The following is a 21881-nucleotide window of genomic DNA, read 5'->3' as shown; positions in this document are numbered from 1 at the left end:
CTCAAAGGAGTTCAGCTTCTTGAGATGAAATGTTTGAAATGGGTTGGGATTAAATACCTGTCTTTACTGGCCTGGGCCTAAGTGCCTCAGTCACTTTTACAGGCAGGAGTTAGATTCCTAAACCTCTTCTCAGCCTTTGAATATCTCACCCTACACTTCCTTCATTGCAGATCCTGAAGTGACAGTCACCATTTTAAAGGCTGAGCTAGAGTTTAGGAAAGGGAACAAAGTGTACTGTAGCAGAGTTTGACAATAAATATTAGCAATTACGTGCACCTTCAGTAAGTCCAGAGCATTCTGCTGCTGATGGAAAAGACAGTGGATGTACCAGCTCAGCAGGGGTAAAACCCTGGGTGGTTTGACTCTTCTCCTCAGGTGGAGGCAAGTGCAGAAAGTGGATCAGCTCAGGTGAAGCACTGAACTAAGCAAGCTGCACAGCTCCTAGTGCCAAGAAAAGAAATCCTGATTTTCACGGGCATTTGCTGTCTCTCAGCTCCTATGCTATGCCCATTACCATGCTCAGTACTTCCCAGGTGCATTTAAAAACAAAACCACCATCTCTCCTAATTGTGCTGCTATTGTGTAGGAGTAATATGCTTGGTTTCACTACAGACTATCATCATTACTATCACTGTCAAGAAATTACCAGAGGAAAGCTAAGTTAAAAAATGGGCTTTGCATTTAGTTCAGGCCCTAGCATGAACTAGGTATCATTATCATCTCTTGCAGAAGTGGTTGCCGAAACTTAGATCCATTTCCTGGGAATATTGTATATTTCTTGTGCTAATGAGTCTTCCATGTTGCTTAACAACTCAATTATTCTGGTCAAGCACAGTTGTCACAAGAGGTCATGTTTCTAAAAGGTTCTTGTTAGTTTGGGCCAATGTCACGGAGGACTTGGAATAGTCTAAGAAAGAACTTAAAGTGTTTGGTAGGAGTGGGAGGTGGGGAACTGCAAGATTTTTTAATTGTGTACACCAAAACTATGCCACTGAGCAGATGGGCTATTTCTGTTCACATTAAGTGGAACTTTTCCAGGCTTTTTGGTGTTAGCCCTTGCTATAGCTCACAGCATTTAAGTCGCCTAGGAATCTCAGGGGCATTGCAAGAAGCAATAGGCTGAAACATCGATTTCTTGTCCAAGCAGAGGCAGACATGTGCCGTGTCTGTTTGACCATCTGATGCCAACATGGAATCTACAAAGAGCTTGAAGCATTGAACAAAAGTTACATCTGAGGAGTAAACACCTGCCAGTAGTGGAGGGTGCACTTGAAGTTGTAAATTGCCCGTCCTGCTTGGGTTCAGCTTCACCCGACTACTGGTCATCTATATGGTGAGTCAGGGAGAGAATGGGGAGAATGTTGGTTTTGTTGTTTGCTAAGGGGGAAGTAAAGTAAAGCATCATCCAAATATTACTGGTGTTGAAACTCAAATTTTGAGGAGTGATGGACTGGAATTTACTAAAGAAAGACCTATAAGATGAGGGAGCTTTGTGGATGTCTGAAGAAGGTGGAGCTGTTACCCAGCACAGTTCCCTGGGCTTGGTCAGATTCGGAGAAGCAGTCACTGAAAAGCATTCCACTTCCCCCACAGCCCTTTAGAGGTGGGATGCTGGGGGGCTCCAGGAGCAAGAGCAGTACCAGTGTAGGCAGGGAGGCAGCACAGCTTCAGGGGTGCTCCTGTGTCACCTAACTGGCAGCACAGGTTAGCAAGGCAGTGCTGACAGGAGACTGGACGACGGGGTTTGAAGAAGAAGAAGAAGGAGGTACTTCAGAAAAGTGCAGGGCACACGAGTGAAGAGAGTCAGACATCCCAGCAAGAATGGTTGTCTCCCTACCTGACTTCTGGCCTGATATTTGCCCAAGAGGGAAGTGGGATGATGACAGCTGAGAGATGAGGACAACTTTGTGTTTTGTTAGACTCCTCAATAGCCTCTTTCAAAACACGTTTTAGGTAATACCCTGTGATATTGCTAATGCACAGTGGTGGTTTCTATGACTGCCATATACTTCACGGTGGGAGTAGATTTTTCTGAATACAGCTTTATGCACATACCTCATTACTTGACAGAAGCCCTAAGGAAAGCAGAAAGAAACAATGCTTTTTGTGGCAGCAGAGGCAGGAAGGGAAAAGGTCTATGAAATCTATTTTTTTAGTCTCTACTAGACAGTCCTTCATTCAACAGTGACAGCAGGAAATAAAACAGTAGAGCAAAGACTTTCCTGTGAGAGTTTTTCTGGCAGGTGCCTAACTGATCGCAGTGTTATTTGAGTGCTCCATTAAAAATAAGAGGGAGAGAAAATCAACTCATCTGGGTCTAGGTAAAGACTAAAGAAGTTGAATAAGATTGACCCAGTCTAAGGATTAAGTGCCTCGAGTTGGGATGATCCAATGAAATTGTAAGATGGCAAATTTGAAATCAACCAGACAAAACATATTTTCAAACAACATGGATTAGTCCATAGAGTTTGTTGCCAAAATGTTCTAAGCACAGCAGGGTTCAAAAGCATACTGGACATATATGTGAACAACAAAAATTATACTAAATAATAAGAGTAAAGAAAACCAAGACTTTTTATACAACCCTCTGTTTCAAAGATGTGGACAAAATGTCCCTTCACAAGCTCCTGAAAGGCTCTTTGCACTTTTCTGCAAGACACCTGGTAATCAGCGCTGCCCAAGCCAAGATATAGGACTGGAAGGATCACTGGCTTGATTTCTCCATTCCTGTTTTCCTAAATGTGAGATGGAAACAGACGGCTTGCTGTCTTTATATTTACAGTTCTTTGTCTCTCTGCTTCATCCGTCATTATTCAGCTGTTCCTGTTCCATATGTTACCATACTGGAAAAGCAAGGCACATTAACTCAGACTTGTGAGTTTCATTATTACCTGACTTTCGTCCCAGCCAGTAAGAAATATATGGTAACTTAGAAAATCATTTTTCCCTTTTTCAGCCATTTTTGTTTCCAAATGGAACAGAAGATCAGCAAACCACTCAAATGCTGATGGGTCTCGACAAATCCAGTAAAAATAAACCTGTCAGATAAAAGTAGAGATTTAACAAGAAGCAAACTTTCAATAAAACTTCCTAATGATTGGCTGAACTCATTAACCACATAGTGTATGACTCTTTGCCACTGTAAATTTAAACATAATTACACATCATTTTGATGATGTAGTTTCTATCTTTTAAAAATTTCATTTTCTTCTTAAACGTTGAGTGAATATATTAATGTGTTAGTGAAGATAGGCAATGTACAAGTTTCCCATCCCCCCTGCCAGTGCACCTCAACTTTGACTTATAATACTTAACCCTGCATTTCTTGCAAACAACTTGATTATTCTTTGAAATTTTGGATTTATTTTCAGTTATGTTTAAAATGGAATTTCGGTTTCATTCAGCACTGAAGCAAGGAATTCCTGTTTCTCAAGACCTTATGCCATAGGTTAACAGTTGATGTGGTCAAAAGATACAGCTATGTTCTTCAAGTCCGATACTCTGTATAAAACAGGCTACAGAACACCCCTAGAAAAACATGAAACTAATTTTAAAGTTGCTGAAGGGGTAAAATGAACCACTATCCCATGATTGGTTTTCTATTGGTTGAAAACCTCTCTGTGAAAAATGTACACAGTTTTTCTCATCCAGATTTCTCTAGCTTCATCTTCCATATGCTGGATCTTGTTTTAGTTGTCTATTGGATTGAAGAGCCTGTTATTAAAGTTTTGTTCCTCAGGTAGAAATTAGAGGCTGGGATCAAGTCATCCTATAATCCTCTCCATGGTAAACCAAATATTCCTGGGATCTGTCACTGAGAGGCTAATTTTCCATCCTTTAATCGTTCCTATGGCTTATTTCTGTCTATTCCTCCTCTACTGCAGTCAGTCACAAACAGAGCAGAGAGTTTGTTTAAAAAAAAAAAGCTAATTTATTAGGATCTTGGCATAGGGTGATACTTGTGTAGGGAATAAAATCTTTCGAACAAGATGGTTAGTCACTGTCCATATGATGATGAGAGTTTCTATTTCAAGAGTCCTTGCTGTGGTATCTTCAGCTGGATCAGGTGAGACTCCCCAAACCCCTTTTTCTGCTCAGTTCCTATAGCCAGCTGGCCCAGGGATCGTTGTGACCACTCCAGCATGTGCATGATCTATTGTGATCTATTGTGATCTATTGTCTTAACTACATACAAAGCATCTTCTAACTAATTAACTATGTATAAAAAACTGTCCTGTGTGACCACTTCTGCAGGAACAGTTTCTGCTGAGCATTTGCAAATGTCTTATCCGTGTACAAGTTAATCAATTTTGCAGCAGGAACTGCCTGCGGAGTCTCAGAACTGGTGAGATTCCCCTCCCAGGATTTTAATCAACGCACTGAGACATACAGTTGGCCTAGGCAGAGCAGGAGCTGCCTTAGGGAGTCTTCAGGACAGTTGGAAATTCCCACCTGGAAACTTCCTCCACCAATGCTGAGCTGCGAAGGGGGTTGGGGGTACAGCCCATCCCCTGGTTTCAGCTCAGCCCCTTGTCTCGAGCCGGTCCAGCTGTGTGGATGACTAGACTGGGAGTTCCCGCACCACCCAAGGGATGAATGTTTGAAGTTCCCTGGGTGTCTGCCCAGGCACTGCCTTGATGCCTGGCTGAACTACAATTATAAGACAAATCTGACTGCAGTTCTTATAACTCGAGTTCTGTAGCTCTTGCCACACAATCCATCATTACTTTTGAACAGAGGGCACCAGACCTCGAATGGGCCTCTGTGGGCAATGTAATTTTGAGTGTAATTATTTTTATAGTGCCTCCGAAGAAATAATTTACAAACAAGGAGGAAGCCTAAAAATACACAATTTTAGATGAAAAAGGAACAGCATTGAGGACAATGTATAAGCTTATAACAAAGGGATGGTTGGAACATGTTTTATTGTGACTGTGATTTTTATTTTGTTGCAAAATCCCTTAATTTCCTCCAACCCATCTCTCTTTGTGCTCACCAGCCCCTCTGTCTTTTATTATACCTCAATATCAAAGGTAATCTGGAAGGTCTGTCCCCAAGGCAATCATTGTGGGAGCTCTGATGATTTGGAAATTGTAGCCCTTTTCCATAGGATCAATGAGATAAAGATGCATATTAGACACTTCTGAAGTGAAAAATCAGAGGAGAAACCAGAAAGCTATAAAGAGATTTCCCGAAGATTTAATATGCTAGGTTGTCAGACTTCTGGTAAGGTGGTGAGAGAAAAATGTGGTAACACCATGCTTCGCTGGAGATTTGGTGAAAGAGACTAACAGTAATTTGAGATGTTTCCTAGACCTGAGTGTACTGTAAGGGACCATCTGTGGTTTCTGTAAGAAATATAAATGAAGTATGATCCCAGGAAACAGAGAAAAAGCATTCAGGGTTAAGTGGGGTATTTTTACAGCCTAGGAATAGGACTGTCTGCAGAACTTTAGTACCAACCATCTTGGCTGTTTGCGTTTTCCCCTTCTGTTTCAATGTTTTGCCTTAAATATAACTTCATTGCTTTACAAAAGGGTTGTTGCTGATTTACATTGGCATTGGTTATGAGGAAAAAGCAAGCCCACTGACTTTATAGCATTTCATTTTTGTGACCAACAGCAGCATTATTTTAAATTACAGAAACTGGACAAGATTTATAGCCTTAACCTTTATGTAGTTTTTTGTGTCTGAATCCTGAAGTCCCCGCTTGTTCGACATCCTCAGCACCTCGAAAATCAGGCCACTGAGTGTTGTCAGTCTGTATCACACCTTGGCTGTTGATTTGTAGTGAGAAATCTCTTCCCCCAGCCTCTGCTTGATCATCTTATTTCTCAAGTCCTTCCAGCAGTTCATTTTATGGAAATGTATATTTAGTACACGTGTGTGGAGAGGAGGCATGTGCTTCTAAATGAATAATGAATTGTGCATGGGGTGGCAACTGGGAGCATGTGGGCAGGACTGGGAGCCAAGCACATTCAGGGAAGGAGGAAGAAAAGCTAGCCGATGAGTTGAGATGACGTGGTCTTGGAAATGGGGGACTGGTTTCCAGAATATCAGGCTATGGAGCTTGAAGGAGTGCTTTTAGCTGGTTGCAGACCTAGCTGGCGTGGTAACAGCCAGTCCAGCTAAATTGGGTCAAGCCACCTCTGGCACAGTCCTCTCGAGAAAGGATGTAGCTTTCTGAAGCTGCAGAAATTCCTTAAACTCATTCCTGGTGCAGTTCCACTGAAGCGGTACCCATTGCACTGCCTCTAATTTTCACGTTAGAGGTGGAAAGCATTTGGTAATGAAGAAAGACTGTCATTATAAGAATTATTTTTGGTTACGATTATAATCTTAGAAAGAAAAGGGATAGTGAAGAAGGATGACCTATGGGTAAAAGGTCTCCTTTCAAAGAGGACTTCTAGTATAATATGTTAAAATAAATGGTGTTTACAAAGAAGTCTTCCTTTCTTTACACTGACTGCCCATAGCATAGCACAACATATTACATGTGTAATTAAAATACAATAAACGCACAGTAAAATTAATCCTTATTAAAACTGTAGAATAAAGCCAGCATCAGTCCATTTCTATAATTAAACAATTATTCTGAATCCTATATTTTTTTCTTGTAAGCCTCATACTATTAACTGACTGCAATTACTTAGGACCCTTAAAAATCTGTTTTAGATTTATATTTCATTAGTCTCCACCCACCCTACCCCCATCAACTATATTCATCAGCTTGATGGCTTGCCCAAGTAAACTGTCTTAAATTTTCCAAGTGCTCTTTTTGCAAATTGAGTTAGATGCAGTATTGCTATTAATCAGATCTGTAATGCAGGATTTTGAGTAGTCAGTTATTTCTGTAATACTCTGCTCCCTTGCAATGCATGCATATTTATCATTCAGTTTCCCACATCCTGAGTTCTGTACAACAGACAAGAGCAAGAGCTCCGATACCTCTTTCCTGTAAGGTGAAAGAACATACTTTGTAAATCAGCTTCCATCATGTGGAAAGTCAATAATTATCTGTTGATGACCACCCATCTGTTTCTCCCTGCTCACTGAAGACAGAGGTGGAGCTGCAGCTCTGGGCAAAGCCAGCTTTTCACCAAAGGGGTGTAAAAGGTGATGAAGCAGGGGATGCCCAGGGAGGCACCTTCATCCCTGACTCTTGCTGCTCCCTCTTAGACGTGATTAGTCCCTGCAAAAGCCTCTTACACCTGCAGCTGGGCACCTCCCTGCAAAACCCTAGTCCTTCCTGCTCCTGAGTATACCACACCACCTGTGGGCTGTAGCGTACCAAAAAATATCAGAGATCTTCCTCAGCCTGATTAACTGATCCAGTGGGCCACTACAGGTAAGACGCAGCAGTGCCTGCAGCCCGGGGCGTGCGGGGGACTGGGGTTTGGCAGCCTGCATGAGGCACTGACTTAGAGCTAGGGCGGCAGCAAGCAGCCTTTCATATAAATGCAGGACAAGGCTCAAATTCTTACCCCTAAATTTGAAGCAAGAGGCCTAAACTGTTCTCAGACACCTCAGAAAGATGGTTACGTTTGACAGCAAAAAGAGCCCAGGTTTTTAGGTCTTCGGGAGAAGATATTTTGCAGAGAAGGCTGTGGGCTGGAGTACAGCTTGAAGCAGAAGGTTACCTCAGGCAGGGACAGTCAGTCTCAAAGCAAATGGAAAAGAGTGTTTTTGTTTTCCTCACTGTATGTAGCTGAACTTATTGCCACAACTTGCCGTGGCTGTCAAAGGTCTGCATGGGTTCAAAAAGCAATTAGACAAATTCATGGAAGAAAAATCTGCTAAGGGGTATTAAACACAGAGATGCAGCTCTTGTGTCAAGACATTACCAAACTGCAAGTTGCTTAAAGGCGAGAAGGTGTCCACTGAAGACGTATCGCCATATGATGTTGTGGTCTGTATACTTTTCCCTAGGCATTCATGAACAGCCACTGTTGGGAGACAGGACATTGGGCTAGATGGATCTTTGGTGACACCCAGTAGGACCTTTCTTATGTCCTTATGTAGGGTAAAAGAGAAAGTGGATGTTTGCTAATATTATCATCTGATGGATCAGTACAATTTTATCCATTTCAGCAGCAATTGATCTGAAAAATGAGACCACTAATATGAAAAAAAGATCATTTTATGCATAACTAAAGCCAGTAGAAACTTTCTAGCCATGACTAGTAGTAGGGCCCTTCCTCATCGCAAAAAATGATAGGGAAATGAAGGCTCTAAGGCTATTTAATTGTGAAGAATCAATTAGGTAAATGTGTACTCCTTTTGATTTGCTGGGTTTTTTAAATTATACAGCTGCAGACATTATGGAAGCTATGAGTATTTATATCTCAACCATATGTGGGCAACACTAAGAAATATTAGTTCAATAAGCGTAATGATAGCTGTACTCAAATCAAAACGAAGTTGTTAAAAAAAGAAAAACCTCTTATTTATTTCCTTAATAGACATTTCTATGGTACTCATCATGGCAGAAAGAGAGTGCTGAATACTTTGAGGAAGATTAAATTATTTGTAATTATACCACAAGTGGAAGCTTTTAACCAATGGAAAAAAAATGTGGAGCTGCCCTGAGATTAATCGTTCTCACTAAGATGACTGCTAAATTTTTTAAGCAATGCTGTGAACTTCCCCAGCACCTTTCATCCAGGCTTTCAAAATATTTTACAAACACCGATGGAGTTTAGCCTCATAACGCCTGTGAAAAATAAGCATCACTATTCCCACTGCACCAGTAAGGAAGCCAAGATATAGAGAAAGGACATATAGAAATCATGATACTTTTGTATTTCACAGGAATTCAGAAAACCATGGCAGAAGGCACCATGCACTTATCTTTGCAAGCACACTTACCCAAGATTCAACCTAAGCTATGGATAAACACCCTGAGATATACTGTACTCTCAATACATAGTTAAATTCTGTTCTTTTCCCCTTAAGATAACAACAGCAATGACAATAATAACAATTTTACTTGTATACATATAGAATATACATAGTATACATATGTAACGTGTATATACATATATGTAGCTCTCCTTCCAGTGGAAAAGATAATTCTGGTACAATGGTAGTGTTTGCAAATACACTTCTCACATCTAGCACATATTTTCATTTTTATTTCCCTCCCTTCTCAGTGCTCTTTCTGCCTCAAAGATCCCTCCTGGCAATTTGAACCTGTCCGCAACTCCTCAGTTACTAAAATCCCAGATGCTTTTTCAGTGGCAGCTTGTCATTAAGATGCCAGTTTTAACACTCTTTCATTTAAAAAGATCAGCCCCTTGGTCCTGCCATCAGCTGCATATGTACTGACCCTCTCAGCGATCTGTCCACTCCAATGCAATTTCAACATCTGTCCTTAAATGTGAAATGTTGAACAGTTCCTGATTCAGCTTCTACATTGGAAAATGAGCTAAAAGAAGCTCTAAGGTCCACAAGCTACCACTTGCCATGATGGATAGGGAAGAGAATGTTTAATGCTGATTTTTTTCTCTGTTACCTTCTTATCCCTCACCCTACTTCACCCATTATCTCTTCTTCACCTATGCTCCCTCAGTGCTGCCTCACATATCCTTAGCAGAAGATGTATAACAGGTTAGCAGATCAAGAGTGTGTTAACTTAATTGGTGCCTTCCATGCCTCACAGACCCCAGCATATTTTTTCAACAAAATAATTAAAGTGGTTTGAGGCAGTAATATGCCTCTTGATATATGCACCTCATCCAGAGCTTAAATGCCTTTTTTTATTCCTTCTATGCTGGCTAATATCCTGATTTTGCAAAGTGAGAAAAGCAGCTAATGGTTGCTGAATGCAGCACTCTGGCCCAGGACACGCAGCCAAAGGGCACTCATGGAACCTGCATGAGTGCAGTTCCTGGACAAGGAACAAGTGCTGCCCTTCACTTCTGTCCGAGACGACCTTGCAAATTTTTTTTTTTGTAGGAAAGAGGACAAATGTCTCCTCTAGCTTTCTAACTATCTGTCTAGCTATGAAAGACATTCCACGTTTATATCCAGTTGCTATTGAAAATCTGATTCTTCAGCTTTTACTAAAAACACTGCGGCTAGGGATACCTTCTTTCTCTGGAAATGACAGTGAATTCAAGAGACTCCACCCCACAACAGCTCCTGAGGCAGCTGCAAAGCAAGCGACTGCTTCTAAGCGGGAATTAAAGCACTCAAGTGAGTCTCTAGCTCTGAATTGTCTCTCTAACCTGGCAAAATAGGCTCATCTGTGGAACTTTCTGATGGAGTGATAAACTTTCCCACCTACCTTCTGCAGCGCCAGTACTGTGTTAGGGTTGCAGCATTTGTACCAAACAGATTTTAAAATAGAGGCAAACGGTGTGACTCCGATTCCTGCTGCAATGCACACACTCACTCGGTAGTGAAAGACGTCTGTGGTTGCAGATCCGTATGGTCCGTCCACGGCCACTCTACAGCAACGAGACATTTAGTCAAGGGTCAGCAACGTATAAAATGACAGAAAGGTTAAAATTTTTTGGGCTACGTATTTTCAAAACTGAACTTCTGTTAAAATAAAAGAGAAAAGGCATGTCTAAACTGGCACACAAATTACCCATACAAACACATTTAATTTTCAGTGGGTGCCATTTAATAGCAAAGCAACTGTTTTTTCTGAAATGAGGGAACAAGAGCACCCATGTGGGTTTGGGGCCTGGCCATCTATTTAAGCATGCAATTGCAATTTTCTGGCTTTCTGAAATGTGATTAGTCATGTAATTGCATGTCCAAATTTAGCTGTGGAATTTGCATATTTAATTATGAATTACTGAAAAGCATCCTGTTTTAGAGCTTTATTTTCTATATTGTATATATCAAAGTAAAGAGGAAGAGATTATATTAATCATTTTGAAAAGCTCTCTTTCTATATGTGTTAAAGTAATAAAAGAGAAAGCAAGATAGAGGTCATCATATGTAAGCAAACTACTATTTTCTCAGCTCTTTCTGAAAAACCAATATTTCAGAAATACATTTTTTGCAATAATAGTGTACCCAGTAGCTGACATAAAGGCAAAATGTGTAAGGAGAAACGCTTGTTTATGTTACTGCCTCCTATAATCAATGTTGCTGATGCTGAGGCATTCATTTTGGTCAAAATTAGAGATGAAAAAGATTATTAAATAATCAGATTTATTCCTCTAGCGACATGGAATGTAAATACACACAGTACTTTGGAGTGCTCTGTCCAGTCTGTCTTTAAATAACATAAGTGCTCTGGAAGATGGTTTCACTATCTAACACCCAGTCCTTAGGAAAAATGAGGTTTTTCCTTCTTTCAGATCTTCTACTGTTTTGTGCTCTTTATTGCATGAATCATCTTTAAAATTCCGCTTAAATACTACAAACAAATATGCAGACATAGGAAGAATGAAATGTTTTAACAGGAAAAGAAAGGGGGATCACCAAGCAATGATACACAGAAATGTAGGGACACAACGTATCTGAAACCCTATTGTTGCTTTCTCAAAGTGTACCTGAAGTCCTATTTTCCCTTTCATTTGTACTTGTCATATGGTTCATTTTTATTTCAATATTCCAAATGCTCTGCAAGTGTGGTAGTAAATGCAACAGCTACTCAGGGATAACTTTTGGAATTCTGGCCTCAGATATAAATAAGATACATTTTTTTTAATATGTATTGTTTTTCAGATTATTGCCCAGCCCTGTACTTTTTGAGCGCTCAAAACTTCCTGTAAAATATGGTTAATTTAGGGTATATGTGTAAAGTGCCTAAGAACTGCTTTCAGGTAAGCTTTCTATGTAGTTCAGTGTGGGCTTGGGAGCAATTCTCATTATTGTTAGTAGATTGAGAAAAAAACTATCTGGAAGGAATTTCAAGAGATTCTTTAATCTGCCTCTGAGCCACAAGACAGGATCAATCATTTCTGAATCATTCCTTACAGAGATTTGTCTTGTCAGTCTGCTCCTAAATCCTCAGGTGACAGAGATCCCATCATTGGTTTGAATGCCTTGCTCAGCCATAGCTAGAGAGCTTCACCAAATACAAAGACTCAGAGAAGTAGGGAGGAGGAAGCGGAGAAAGAGCAACTGAGCTATACAACCCATTCACTTCCTCTAGAGGGTGGAGGAAGGTTGGAAGATAGTAAAGAAAGTGACAAAAAATACTACATTTGCATTTGCCAAGGGAGGAGTAGAAAATAGGGCTATAGACTGTTTCTAGCTGTGGCCTGGATTGTCCATATTCTTTGTGTCCATCTACACAATTTCATTAGAAAGAAGCATTACACTTTTGGGGAAGGCAGGGGAAGTATTTAGTTTTGGAAAAGTAACATTAGCAGGTTCTTGTATTATTTTTAGAATTGAAACATTTGCTGATCAGCATGATTATGTACTACTCCTGACTGTGAGAGAAGTTAGATTTTGGGACAATGTGCTAAAACAGCAATTAAGTGAGCCAAAATCCCGAAGAGGCGTAATATGGAACTTGATTATTTTCACAGGAATAGTCTATTCTATGGTCTTATCTCTCACATTGTCCAGAAATCACAACTAACTGTCTTTGCTACCTGTATAAATGCACGTACATTTTATTTTAGTCTTCCTTTATTAATTACAATATACATATTTTATTTTTAGAACCTTACCTTATCATTCAGTTGCTACATGGCTGCTGTCTTCTGCTCAGTTTCTGCTATATGTTATTTTTTAATATAGTCACCAATTTGGTGTTTATCTTTAGATATTGAAACCTGTGAAAAAGACTTGTTTTTTGCTTTATTGTTAGCTTAAATATTGAAATATTCTTTTTAATATATTGCAAGAAAGCAACTGAATGATGGCATTAGGCACCCTAACGAGATTAAAAAGAGGAGTCTTTATATGTGACAGCGCTGTTAATTTCAACCCTGCATTGTGGCCAGCAACGTTTGATAACATTTTTCTCTTTCTCATTCTTTACACTGGCTGTCAATCACTTCGGACAATTTTTGCTCCAGTTCTGCTGAAACGGCATACTTCTCATTCCAGTTGCCTTTAACAAAGGCACGGCATTAATTTCTAATTCTTATTAACTGATACAATGCAAAGACTGGACCAGACTTTCTTCTCTGCCCGCCACGTTCTAGTATGCCTCCGTAGCTCAATGGTGTCTGTAAGCTTTCTAGGAGAATATTCTTTAGCATCCAAGTCCCATTAAATTACATAAATGTAGTTAAACAAGTGCCTTTTGCTGTTCAGCTTTACTAGAACTCCCTCATCAAAAGCAATTTTCCAGGGGCAAAATTGTCCCTTCAGTCCCAGGCCCTTCACACTCCACCGCAATTGAAATGATCCTGTGCCGGGCTCTTCTTTGCTGAAAATCTCCGCTATGCCTGCAAGGAGCTACATGGTTTGAATCCATTACATATAGAGCCAGATGCTCAGCTGGTGTAAGTCAGGATGGCCCCATTAACTTCAGCGGAGCCCTGCTGACTTGCAACAACGAAGCACCAAACTTTTGCTTGGATTAAGATGCCACAGATACAGAATTTGAATGCCAATAACCTTGATAAAGTAGAGCAGGGTTTGGACACTGGAGACAGCATTGAGGGAGACTGCTGGAATGAAGTAACGTTCAGGCAGAAGTGTCTGGGGCCACAAAATATCTAAGTAACTGAAAGGAAAAAGCTGGAAGTTTGGATGGCAGGTGATGGGTGCCATCAGAGCGTAAGCATACAGGCACAAAGCTAGCAGATAGCTTCCAGTGTCATTTCAATTCAGTTCTCAAGCACCTATCTGTTGAAATAGATATCTTTAGGTGTAGAGGCAGATGATATAGATGTAGAGATTTAGATGATAGTGACAGAGATACAGATATTGATATGGACTTTAAATCTTGGATTAGTCATCACGTCTTCTTGGTAGCTGTTGGCCTAAGTTCATGACTAAATCTTGGATTAGTCATCACATCTTCTTGGTAGCTGTTGGCCCAAGTTCATGACTGTGTTATTTGCGGGTTTTTTAGCGTAATGGCATATTTGTGCATCCAGAACTATGATCTAATACTGTATCATAAAGAAAACACACAAAATTAATTAAAGTTAAAATGTTAACATTTATTTTAAAATGTAGAATTAACATTTTAAAATGTATTGTTTGTTATTCAAACCTTGGTAACATCCACAATTCCTTGAAAGCTTTTTCCTCAGCTCCAAAGGCCTTGAAGAGGGCTGCAGTCCAATCCCCGACGACCCGTATGTGAATGCTGAAGAAGTCCTCCTCGGGAGCTGAGGTGAGGGTGAAAGGGTGCCACTCCAGCTGTGAGACAGATGGGCACTGTAGAAAGATATATTGACCAGGTCCCATTTTAAAGTCACGTTTCTTCATGTGAAGCTCAAGGACTCCAGAGGAATGCATCACCACCTAAACAATAATAAAAGGACCTGTTTTATTTTCCTTCAGAAGAGTAACTGTTTGTTTCCATTAGGTTACAGGTGACTTTGCAATCATAGAATCATAGAATCATAGAATCATTGAGGTTGGAAAAGACCTCTAAGATCATTGAGTCCAACTGTCAACCCAACACCACCATGCCCACTAAACCATGTCCCTAAGCGCCTCATCTACTCGTCTTTTAAATACCTCCAGGGGTGGGGACTCCACCACTTCCCTGGGCAGCCTGTTCCAATGTTGAACCACTCTTTCAGTAAAGAAATTTTTCCTTACATCCAATCTAAACCTCCCCTGCCGCAACTTGAGGCCATTTCCTCTTGTCCTATTGCTTGTTACTTGGGAGAAGAGACCGACACCCACCTCGCTACAACCTCCTTTCAGGTAGTTGTAGAGAGCGATGAGGTCTCCCCTCAGCCTCCTTTTCTCCAGGCTAAACAACCCCAGTTCCCTCAGCCGCTCCTCAGAAGACTTGTTCTCCAGACCCCTCACCAGCCTCGTTGCCCTTCTCTGGACACGCTCCAGCACCTCAACGTCCTTCTTGTAGTGAGGGGCCCAAAACTGAACACAGTATTGGAGGTGCGGCCTCACCAGGGCCGAGTAGAGGGGCACGACCACTTCCCTACTCCTGCTGGCCACACTATTTCTGATACAGGCCAGGATACCATAATCATCATGTTTACTTGAGTTCAACCACAAGTTAATGCAAATTGGGATGCACAGTAATTTTTAAACGTTTTGTAGATTTTGGCCTAAACTGCATGTTGCAGTGCTGTTGCTGCCCAACAGCTTGAGGGCGAGTACAGTGTGTATCGTGGGGCAGCTTGCTTCGTGAGTGTAAGAGGCAGAGTTAAAGCTGTAGCAACTGAACAATTTGTCAACTTTCTATCTTAGTAGAGCCTATGCAAAAGTATTCCTTAATAGACTGGAATAATTTCCCAGTTTCACTCTTGTGTAACACAGTTAACATGTATGGGATTCTTGCTGGTTTGGCAAGAAGAAAAAAGCCCAGTGAGCTCAATTCTAATATACTTTTATTAAGAGGTAATCTCAGTTAAGCAGCCAGTTTTGCATGTCACACATCGTATACTGAGATTCTCAGATCACAGCCACTCTGTGAAATCAGCAGCAAGACTTATCCGACATGTTTTTCCCCTCACACAAGATAAGCCTGTTTCTGATCACCAGCTTGATACGTGCGGACTCAGCTGCTTCAGTAGTGGCATTCCCCAAACTGGGATAAATTGTTACAGTGGTATTAATGAAGCTTCAACTATTTATGTTAACTGGTAGTATAACCCTTAATCTCCTTGGAAGCCTCCAGATTTGAAAGTAAAAAACGTGTCCTACTGAAGTTGAGGGCGTCTCTGGCATTTACTGCAGTGGAACATGGTTTCAGTTCATTAAAAAGAGAGACCCTCTGCGCAGATGTTTATGTTATGGTGGTGTAAAGTCTGGCACTTCATTAATCAAGTTTGGTCCCGTATGGAATATTCTTATGGACTCGCTATTGGAATAAATGCAAAACCTAAAATCAATACTTGGCTGAAACCATGGTAATGATGGAAGAGCTGCTGAAGCTAGGAGTAAAAAATGAGGTCATAATATAGAGAAGTTATCTATAAAAGATAAAAAAAGTCATTGACATAGCTTTTATTTAAGCAGACATGCAAACTATGTTACATACCTTAGTAATGACCACCTCCTGTTGAAATCTCCAAAATCTAACAATTCTTTCACAGATATACAACACCATAGGACTTAAAACCCACTTCCAAGCCTGTAGAAAGTTGCATATTAAAAAACAACATTTGTTTTAATGTCTACAAAAATATTTTGCATTTCTGGCTTAAATTAGCAGGTAGCCTAAAATGAAGTTATTTTATTTCTCTTCTGTGATTTTTGGTTTGCCTTTCTCAAGTGAGTATTTCTGTTGCTACTGTAGCGGTTCTGGCTTTCTTGTGGAACAGACATATGGGACTCCTTCACAGACGCACTCCAAAAGCGGTGCTAATATCTATCTGTATTCTGGCCAAGAAGAGTCCTTTAAAATCTTTTCCTACTAAAAGACAAAAGGATTAATCTATTTAGGTGTTACATATAGATGTGATTGGGCCTGAAGGCGTATAGATGCATACATTTATACAATATTACCTATAGCCTTACTATTTTTCACTCTTCAGAGTCTAAAATATTTCAGAAGGGTCAGATAGGAGTAGCTCTTATTGTCAGCTGTGAGTTTTCTGATGCTGCATGAGAAAACATTAAGTCCTAAATATTCAATTAGAGGAATGGGTTATATTTCCATTTAATCCATTAGACAGCTCTGTATCAATAAATGTGTTTTTTTGATCTAGGATACTAAGCTGGTCATTCTTTAAGTATTGCAGATTATTACTGTGCTTGTACTTGCTAATCGTATGTACTGATCGCTGTAACAATCGAAGATACTTGGCTATTCAAGTATAGTAGCTGATGATTTCACTGAGTTGCACTAATAAGCTAAGATAATTAGATGTAATTGAATCTTCATGATTAAAAAAAAATCTTTTTTTTTTTCTATAGGAGATACTGTTTTATTTCCAGTTTTGTTAATTACACAGCTCATTCTAGCAAACTGAAGACTCCACAATCATGTGGCTTTTAAAATCTCCAAAGAGTAACTTTACTTGCTGAAACATTGACTTTGCTCCACAAGCTGGGTAACAGGGGTTATAAAGTATCTTTTATGAGAAGCAAGCCATAAAATTATGTGGCTTCCTTAGAAAGTGCTAAGAGGATGGAGTGGCAATTTCCCAAGGTTAAGTCTTGAAAATTAAATTAAAAAAATGCATTATTTAATAATGGGAAGAAACCAGCATAAGCCAGAAGATTCTCAGTTAAAGCAGAAACTCAACACATCCGTTGTCCCTAAATACTACAGGTGTCTCTGCACAGTGGGTGAGCTCACATGTCTTGAATATATTTGCATATATCAAGCCACAATAATGATGAGACCTGTTTTTCCTCCCTTCCATTTGTGCTACCTGTAAATAAAAGCACGTGACAGGAATATTAAGGCTGCAGGCTACCCTCTGCGAGAGCTCAGCTGAGATTTCAAATGTACCATCACTCCAGTGCAATGGAGCATTCAATCCAAAATATCTTTTGGCTGGGTTGGGACAACAGGGCATCCACCAGGAGGGATGGGCTGCCAGGCAACACATCTCCTGGCCGGCTAATCAGGGCATCAGTATTCTTGCCCAAGTGGTGTTTCCTCCTATAATGAGAATGAACTGAGATGGGGCAGTGGTGGCTCAGGAGAGACTGTGAGGATAAAAGTCCGGATGCCCCGGGTGCAACAGAAATGCTCCTTCGTCCTCAGTGGGAGCCAGATCGGGCTCCTACCTGCTGAAATATGGAGCAGGGGAGCAGATGTGGCATGACTGAGAGAGGGGCTCTGCTGTGGTAGCCTCCCCCAGGAGCTGTGGCCAGCGGGGTGTGTGCTCCGGTGTCACCTCACGCAATCCCAGCTGTGGACAAGGCTGTCCCCTCCCTGCTCAGTCACATCGACATCTGCCCCTGCCAGTGCTGTGCAAGCCTCGCCATGCCTTTTTAGCCTCTGAATGAATTTGTGCTAACTGCGGTGTCTGGCAGGTATCACACCATAGCACATTACCCATCCAGCAAAGCACTCTTCTTATAGATGATCTATATGCCATATGGTATTATCACAATTCATTTAAAGTAATGCGACTTTGCAAGTATGGCCTTGGGTATGCAGCAAAGTGTGGCAAAACAGGTTTAACATGGGGAACTGGAAGTTCTCTCCAGTTAGCTTTCTGATAATGAATGTGAAGACATGCTGTTGGAAGCAAGCTTGTGTCTGTATTCACGGTGTGTAGCCATGTATTGATTTTTATGGCGACATTGTAGCTGAAATTTTTAGAGAGGCATTCATTTTCTCATTAATATGCGGGTTGGATAGTGGCTAACAATAGTTTAGTTTAAGAAAAATCTATGTCAGCCATTAAAAGAGCTACAAGACACTGAATGCTAATTTTTCTCCTTTAAGATTTCCTCTGGTATGTTTTCTCTTTTTGGAAGAAACAACAAAAACTTGCATATGAGCAAGCTAAATCTTGAGCTGCAAATGTTAAATGATTTTGTTTGGATGCTAGACATCTGACATACTGTACAAGTCTGCTACTTAATTACCCCCTGTGGATTTGCAATCTTGTTGCAGCAAAACCACCCTTCCGTGGGACATTTTTCCTGCCTTTCGCCTTTCCCTTTCATAATTCATTGTTTCAAATTCTCTCCCTTTTACCTGACTTAAGACATCAAGGCTGGACAATATGAAGCATGTGCCCCAAAGCAAGGACATAATTTTATCTCCAACTTATTCTCCCTTGGTGTTTAGACTATCCATATTAAAGTACTATTAGTTAAAATAATAATATTAACTTCAATCCCTAGCTTTACTGTTCCATTGTATTTTCTGTTTCTTTACCCTCATAAGGTTTTCACTTGGAGGCTCTGTTTGTGCAATGAACACATCAAGGATATTGGTGATACTGAATAATTAAAAATAAATGTACACAACATTTAAATAGAGTACAATTCTGAAATCCATACCATTCAGAGGGAGTGTTGCCTAACTAAAGGATCTTCCAGAAATAAACATTTTTATTAATAACACCAAAATTTTACACATCACTCTTCATCTGTACCTGTCTGTACTGATTATAGAGGAGGTCGGGATCAATATCTTAATGCACAGGGAGAGGTCATGGAAGAGAAATGTGAAACTACTCTCTAAACATGACATTGTCAGTCACTAGCACACACTCCAGCCCCCTACTGCCTAAGACATTTGGCCTCCAAAGGAAGGACATTAAGTTAAAAACAGAAGACAAACATCACTCTTACCACAGGTTTGTTGCCAGAAAACTGCGGCACAGGGCACTGAGTGGCGTTCTCCCATTCCAAGTAGTGATCCTTACAGTAAGTGGCATTGTGAAGCAGCAGACTCTGAGGTGTCTGACCTCGGACAAGCTGACTTAAAACAAAAATGTTCATCAGTGATATGCTTCTTTGCAGGGTTTCTATGCATCTGTAGGTTTTGCACTAGTAGTTGAATGCAGAGTCGGAGATAACTCAAAGTTCAAGAACTGGCCATTTCAACCCTATTCTGCTCTCTTGTTCAAATTACCTTTCCTTTAGCTTTGCCATGACTTTTTTTGCAAGTGTGTTATAGTATTGGTATACATCAATGCAGCTGAAGTGTGGAGAGTCCTTGCGTAGAAAATGTACATTTTGCTGTTTGTGGCAAAATTAGAATGATTTCCAAGTTCTTTGGAGCAGACACTTTGACCTCCTCTGTATACGAGCATCTGGTATTGTTTAGAAAAATAATAAAATTTAATAGTGACAGACCTTCTCTTTCCTTTGCTGCTTTCTAAATGCATTTTTAAAAGCTGCAAATAAAGTTGGAGGACCGTAATTAGATGTGTACTCTCTAAACATATTAAATTCTAGCTTCTTTACTTCAGAGAATGTTAATGATGTGAATTTTCCCAAACATATCAATCCTGACTGTTCAGTTTAAATGGGTTTCAGCTGGTGTTGATTATGGGTAGAGAAGGAAGATTTTTATGGGGAAACCCTGTTTGTTTCATATTGTTTTGTCTGAATTTTCCCTTCCACACTTTGGCTCTACAATGTTAGCCTGTCCTGCCCACTAGTCTAACAAGAGACAAGGAGATAAGCGCTGCCTTCTTCTACGTGGCAGTGTTATCGGCTGCCACCAGTTCAGACGGAAAGACAGAAAAGGAGGTAGGCTCGAATGAGTTTTGTTCAGTCACCTGGGAAGGAGAAAGAGGTGGGAAGTGAATGAAACCTTGGGGTTTGACTCCTTTTCATAAAAGGGGTAGTGGTAGGGATGTGCTGGGGCAGCAGGGAGCTGCTCTGTTGCACCGTGTTCCCAGCCTGGAGCAAGGAGCGTGCTCATTGAATGCTATCGATAGGGCTGTTAAATAAGTGTCCCCTTTTCGGGGAAGTGTCTTGCTGAGGAGTGTCAATCAGCTGGCTAGGTAGAGGGAGCTTACAAAGCTGAAGGTTTAAAGGGTTCATTATAGTTGTTTGAAATTGGATTCTAAAAGGTTTGCCAGAGAGAGAGGGGAAGGGAGCCATTTTAATCAGGCCAGGATACAGTTTACAGCATTTGTTTGCAGCTGTGCCTCTGAAACTTGGGACTAATTAATTGGGCCAATTTCAGGAACACTCAAAGCCAAACTGAATGTGGCAGCTCTCAAATCACAAGGAAAGAGGTGAGAAAAGTGACGCACCACAAAACATTGTACCGGCCTGTTCCCTGCTCCATGGCGATGCCATGTACCTCCAGGGAACAGGCAGACGCTCACGCTGCTGTGGGCTAGGAAGTTCTTCTCTGTCAAAGAGTAGTGGTCTGTACGTACTTTAGTGGTGGGCAATACCATCTGAATGTTTTACGAAACAGACATAAAAAGTGTATTATGGTAACAACAAGTGACTGTCGTTAGATCTGAAAAGCTTTACAACATCTCAAGGCCATGTGTACACTAGATAGTCAGCAGGAAAAGATCTATGGAACAAAGCAGTCTTTGTTGAGGGCCTTGCACTGTACACATTTGAGGGTTACCTAGGGCTTAGGACTAGGTCTGGTTTGATCCTGTGAACGGATCACTTGTTAGTGCTTGGCACACAGAGATGTGTTCCTGTCAGTGTAGTTTCATTCCAAAACACTGTGTTATGCAGCCCGAGGTTCTGCCACGGTATGAATCAAAACGTAAGAGGTGAGGAGGACCATAAGATTTGCATCAAAACTGCAGTCCCTATCTGAATTAAAATGTGAATGTAGATGCACTGCTATAGATTCACATTAACACTGTTGCAAAGAAATGAGAAAAGGAAATGGGGGGAAGCATACAAGGCAGAAGAAGCAGATGATGTCAATGGAGCTGGAAACAAGATGGAAATGTTTTCAGCAGTAGGCACCTTTTTGCTCTCACTCTGCATCAACAGGGGATTTATCAGTCCCTGAGCTTCTCAGGGAGGCTCCCCCAACCCTGCCATCCCTCAATGTGAGAACTGGAGCGCTGTACCAACAGGACAGACCTTCCTCTTGTGCTGAGGAACAGGGAGACAATCAATGACCTGGCAGTCATCCCTCTCCATAAACGCCACCTGACTGGGCTAGTCATAAACTTGATTGTTTGTTACTGTAGTCATTTAAACCTGGTTCATAGTATAATGCTTATTTCTCTCGGGTGAGGAAATTTGGGGTTCTTTTCCCCACAGAGAAAGAAGAGCAAAACCACTTTACATGTATGGATGTAGAGGAGAATGGGCACAGGGACATTCACCACTAGGTTGCTGACATGCTCTCTCACAAAATGCCTTACAAGAGCTATGACCATAAGGTCTATCCCTTA

General features: G+C 40.8%; 1 protein-coding gene across 1 annotated transcript in view; it reads right to left on the bottom strand.

Annotated features, from left to right (window-relative positions):
• The window catches only part of NOX3 (NADPH oxidase 3), a 43987-nt gene that overhangs the window by 4011 nt on the left and 18095 nt on the right, over positions 1–21881 (bottom strand). The window contains exons 7-11 of the mRNA XM_076335518.1: positions 19339–19468; positions 16115–16207; positions 14147–14400; positions 10289–10451; positions 2892–3038 (exon numbers count right to left, since the gene is read on the bottom strand). Of these exons, the coding sequence (XP_076191633.1) occupies positions 2892–3038; positions 10289–10451; positions 14147–14400; positions 16115–16207; positions 19339–19468 (787 nt within the window). The remainder of the gene's footprint in view (positions 1–2891; positions 3039–10288; positions 10452–14146; positions 14401–16114; positions 16208–19338; positions 19469–21881) is intronic.

The sequence above is a fragment of the Aptenodytes patagonicus genome, chromosome 3 (assembly GCF_965638725.1).
Source record: "Aptenodytes patagonicus chromosome 3, bAptPat1.pri.cur, whole genome shotgun sequence".
Taxonomy (NCBI): Eukaryota; Metazoa; Chordata; class Aves; order Sphenisciformes; family Spheniscidae; genus Aptenodytes; species Aptenodytes patagonicus.
The sequence above is the reverse complement of the archived record's forward strand: the minus strand, read 5'-3'. Positions and strand labels throughout refer to the sequence as shown.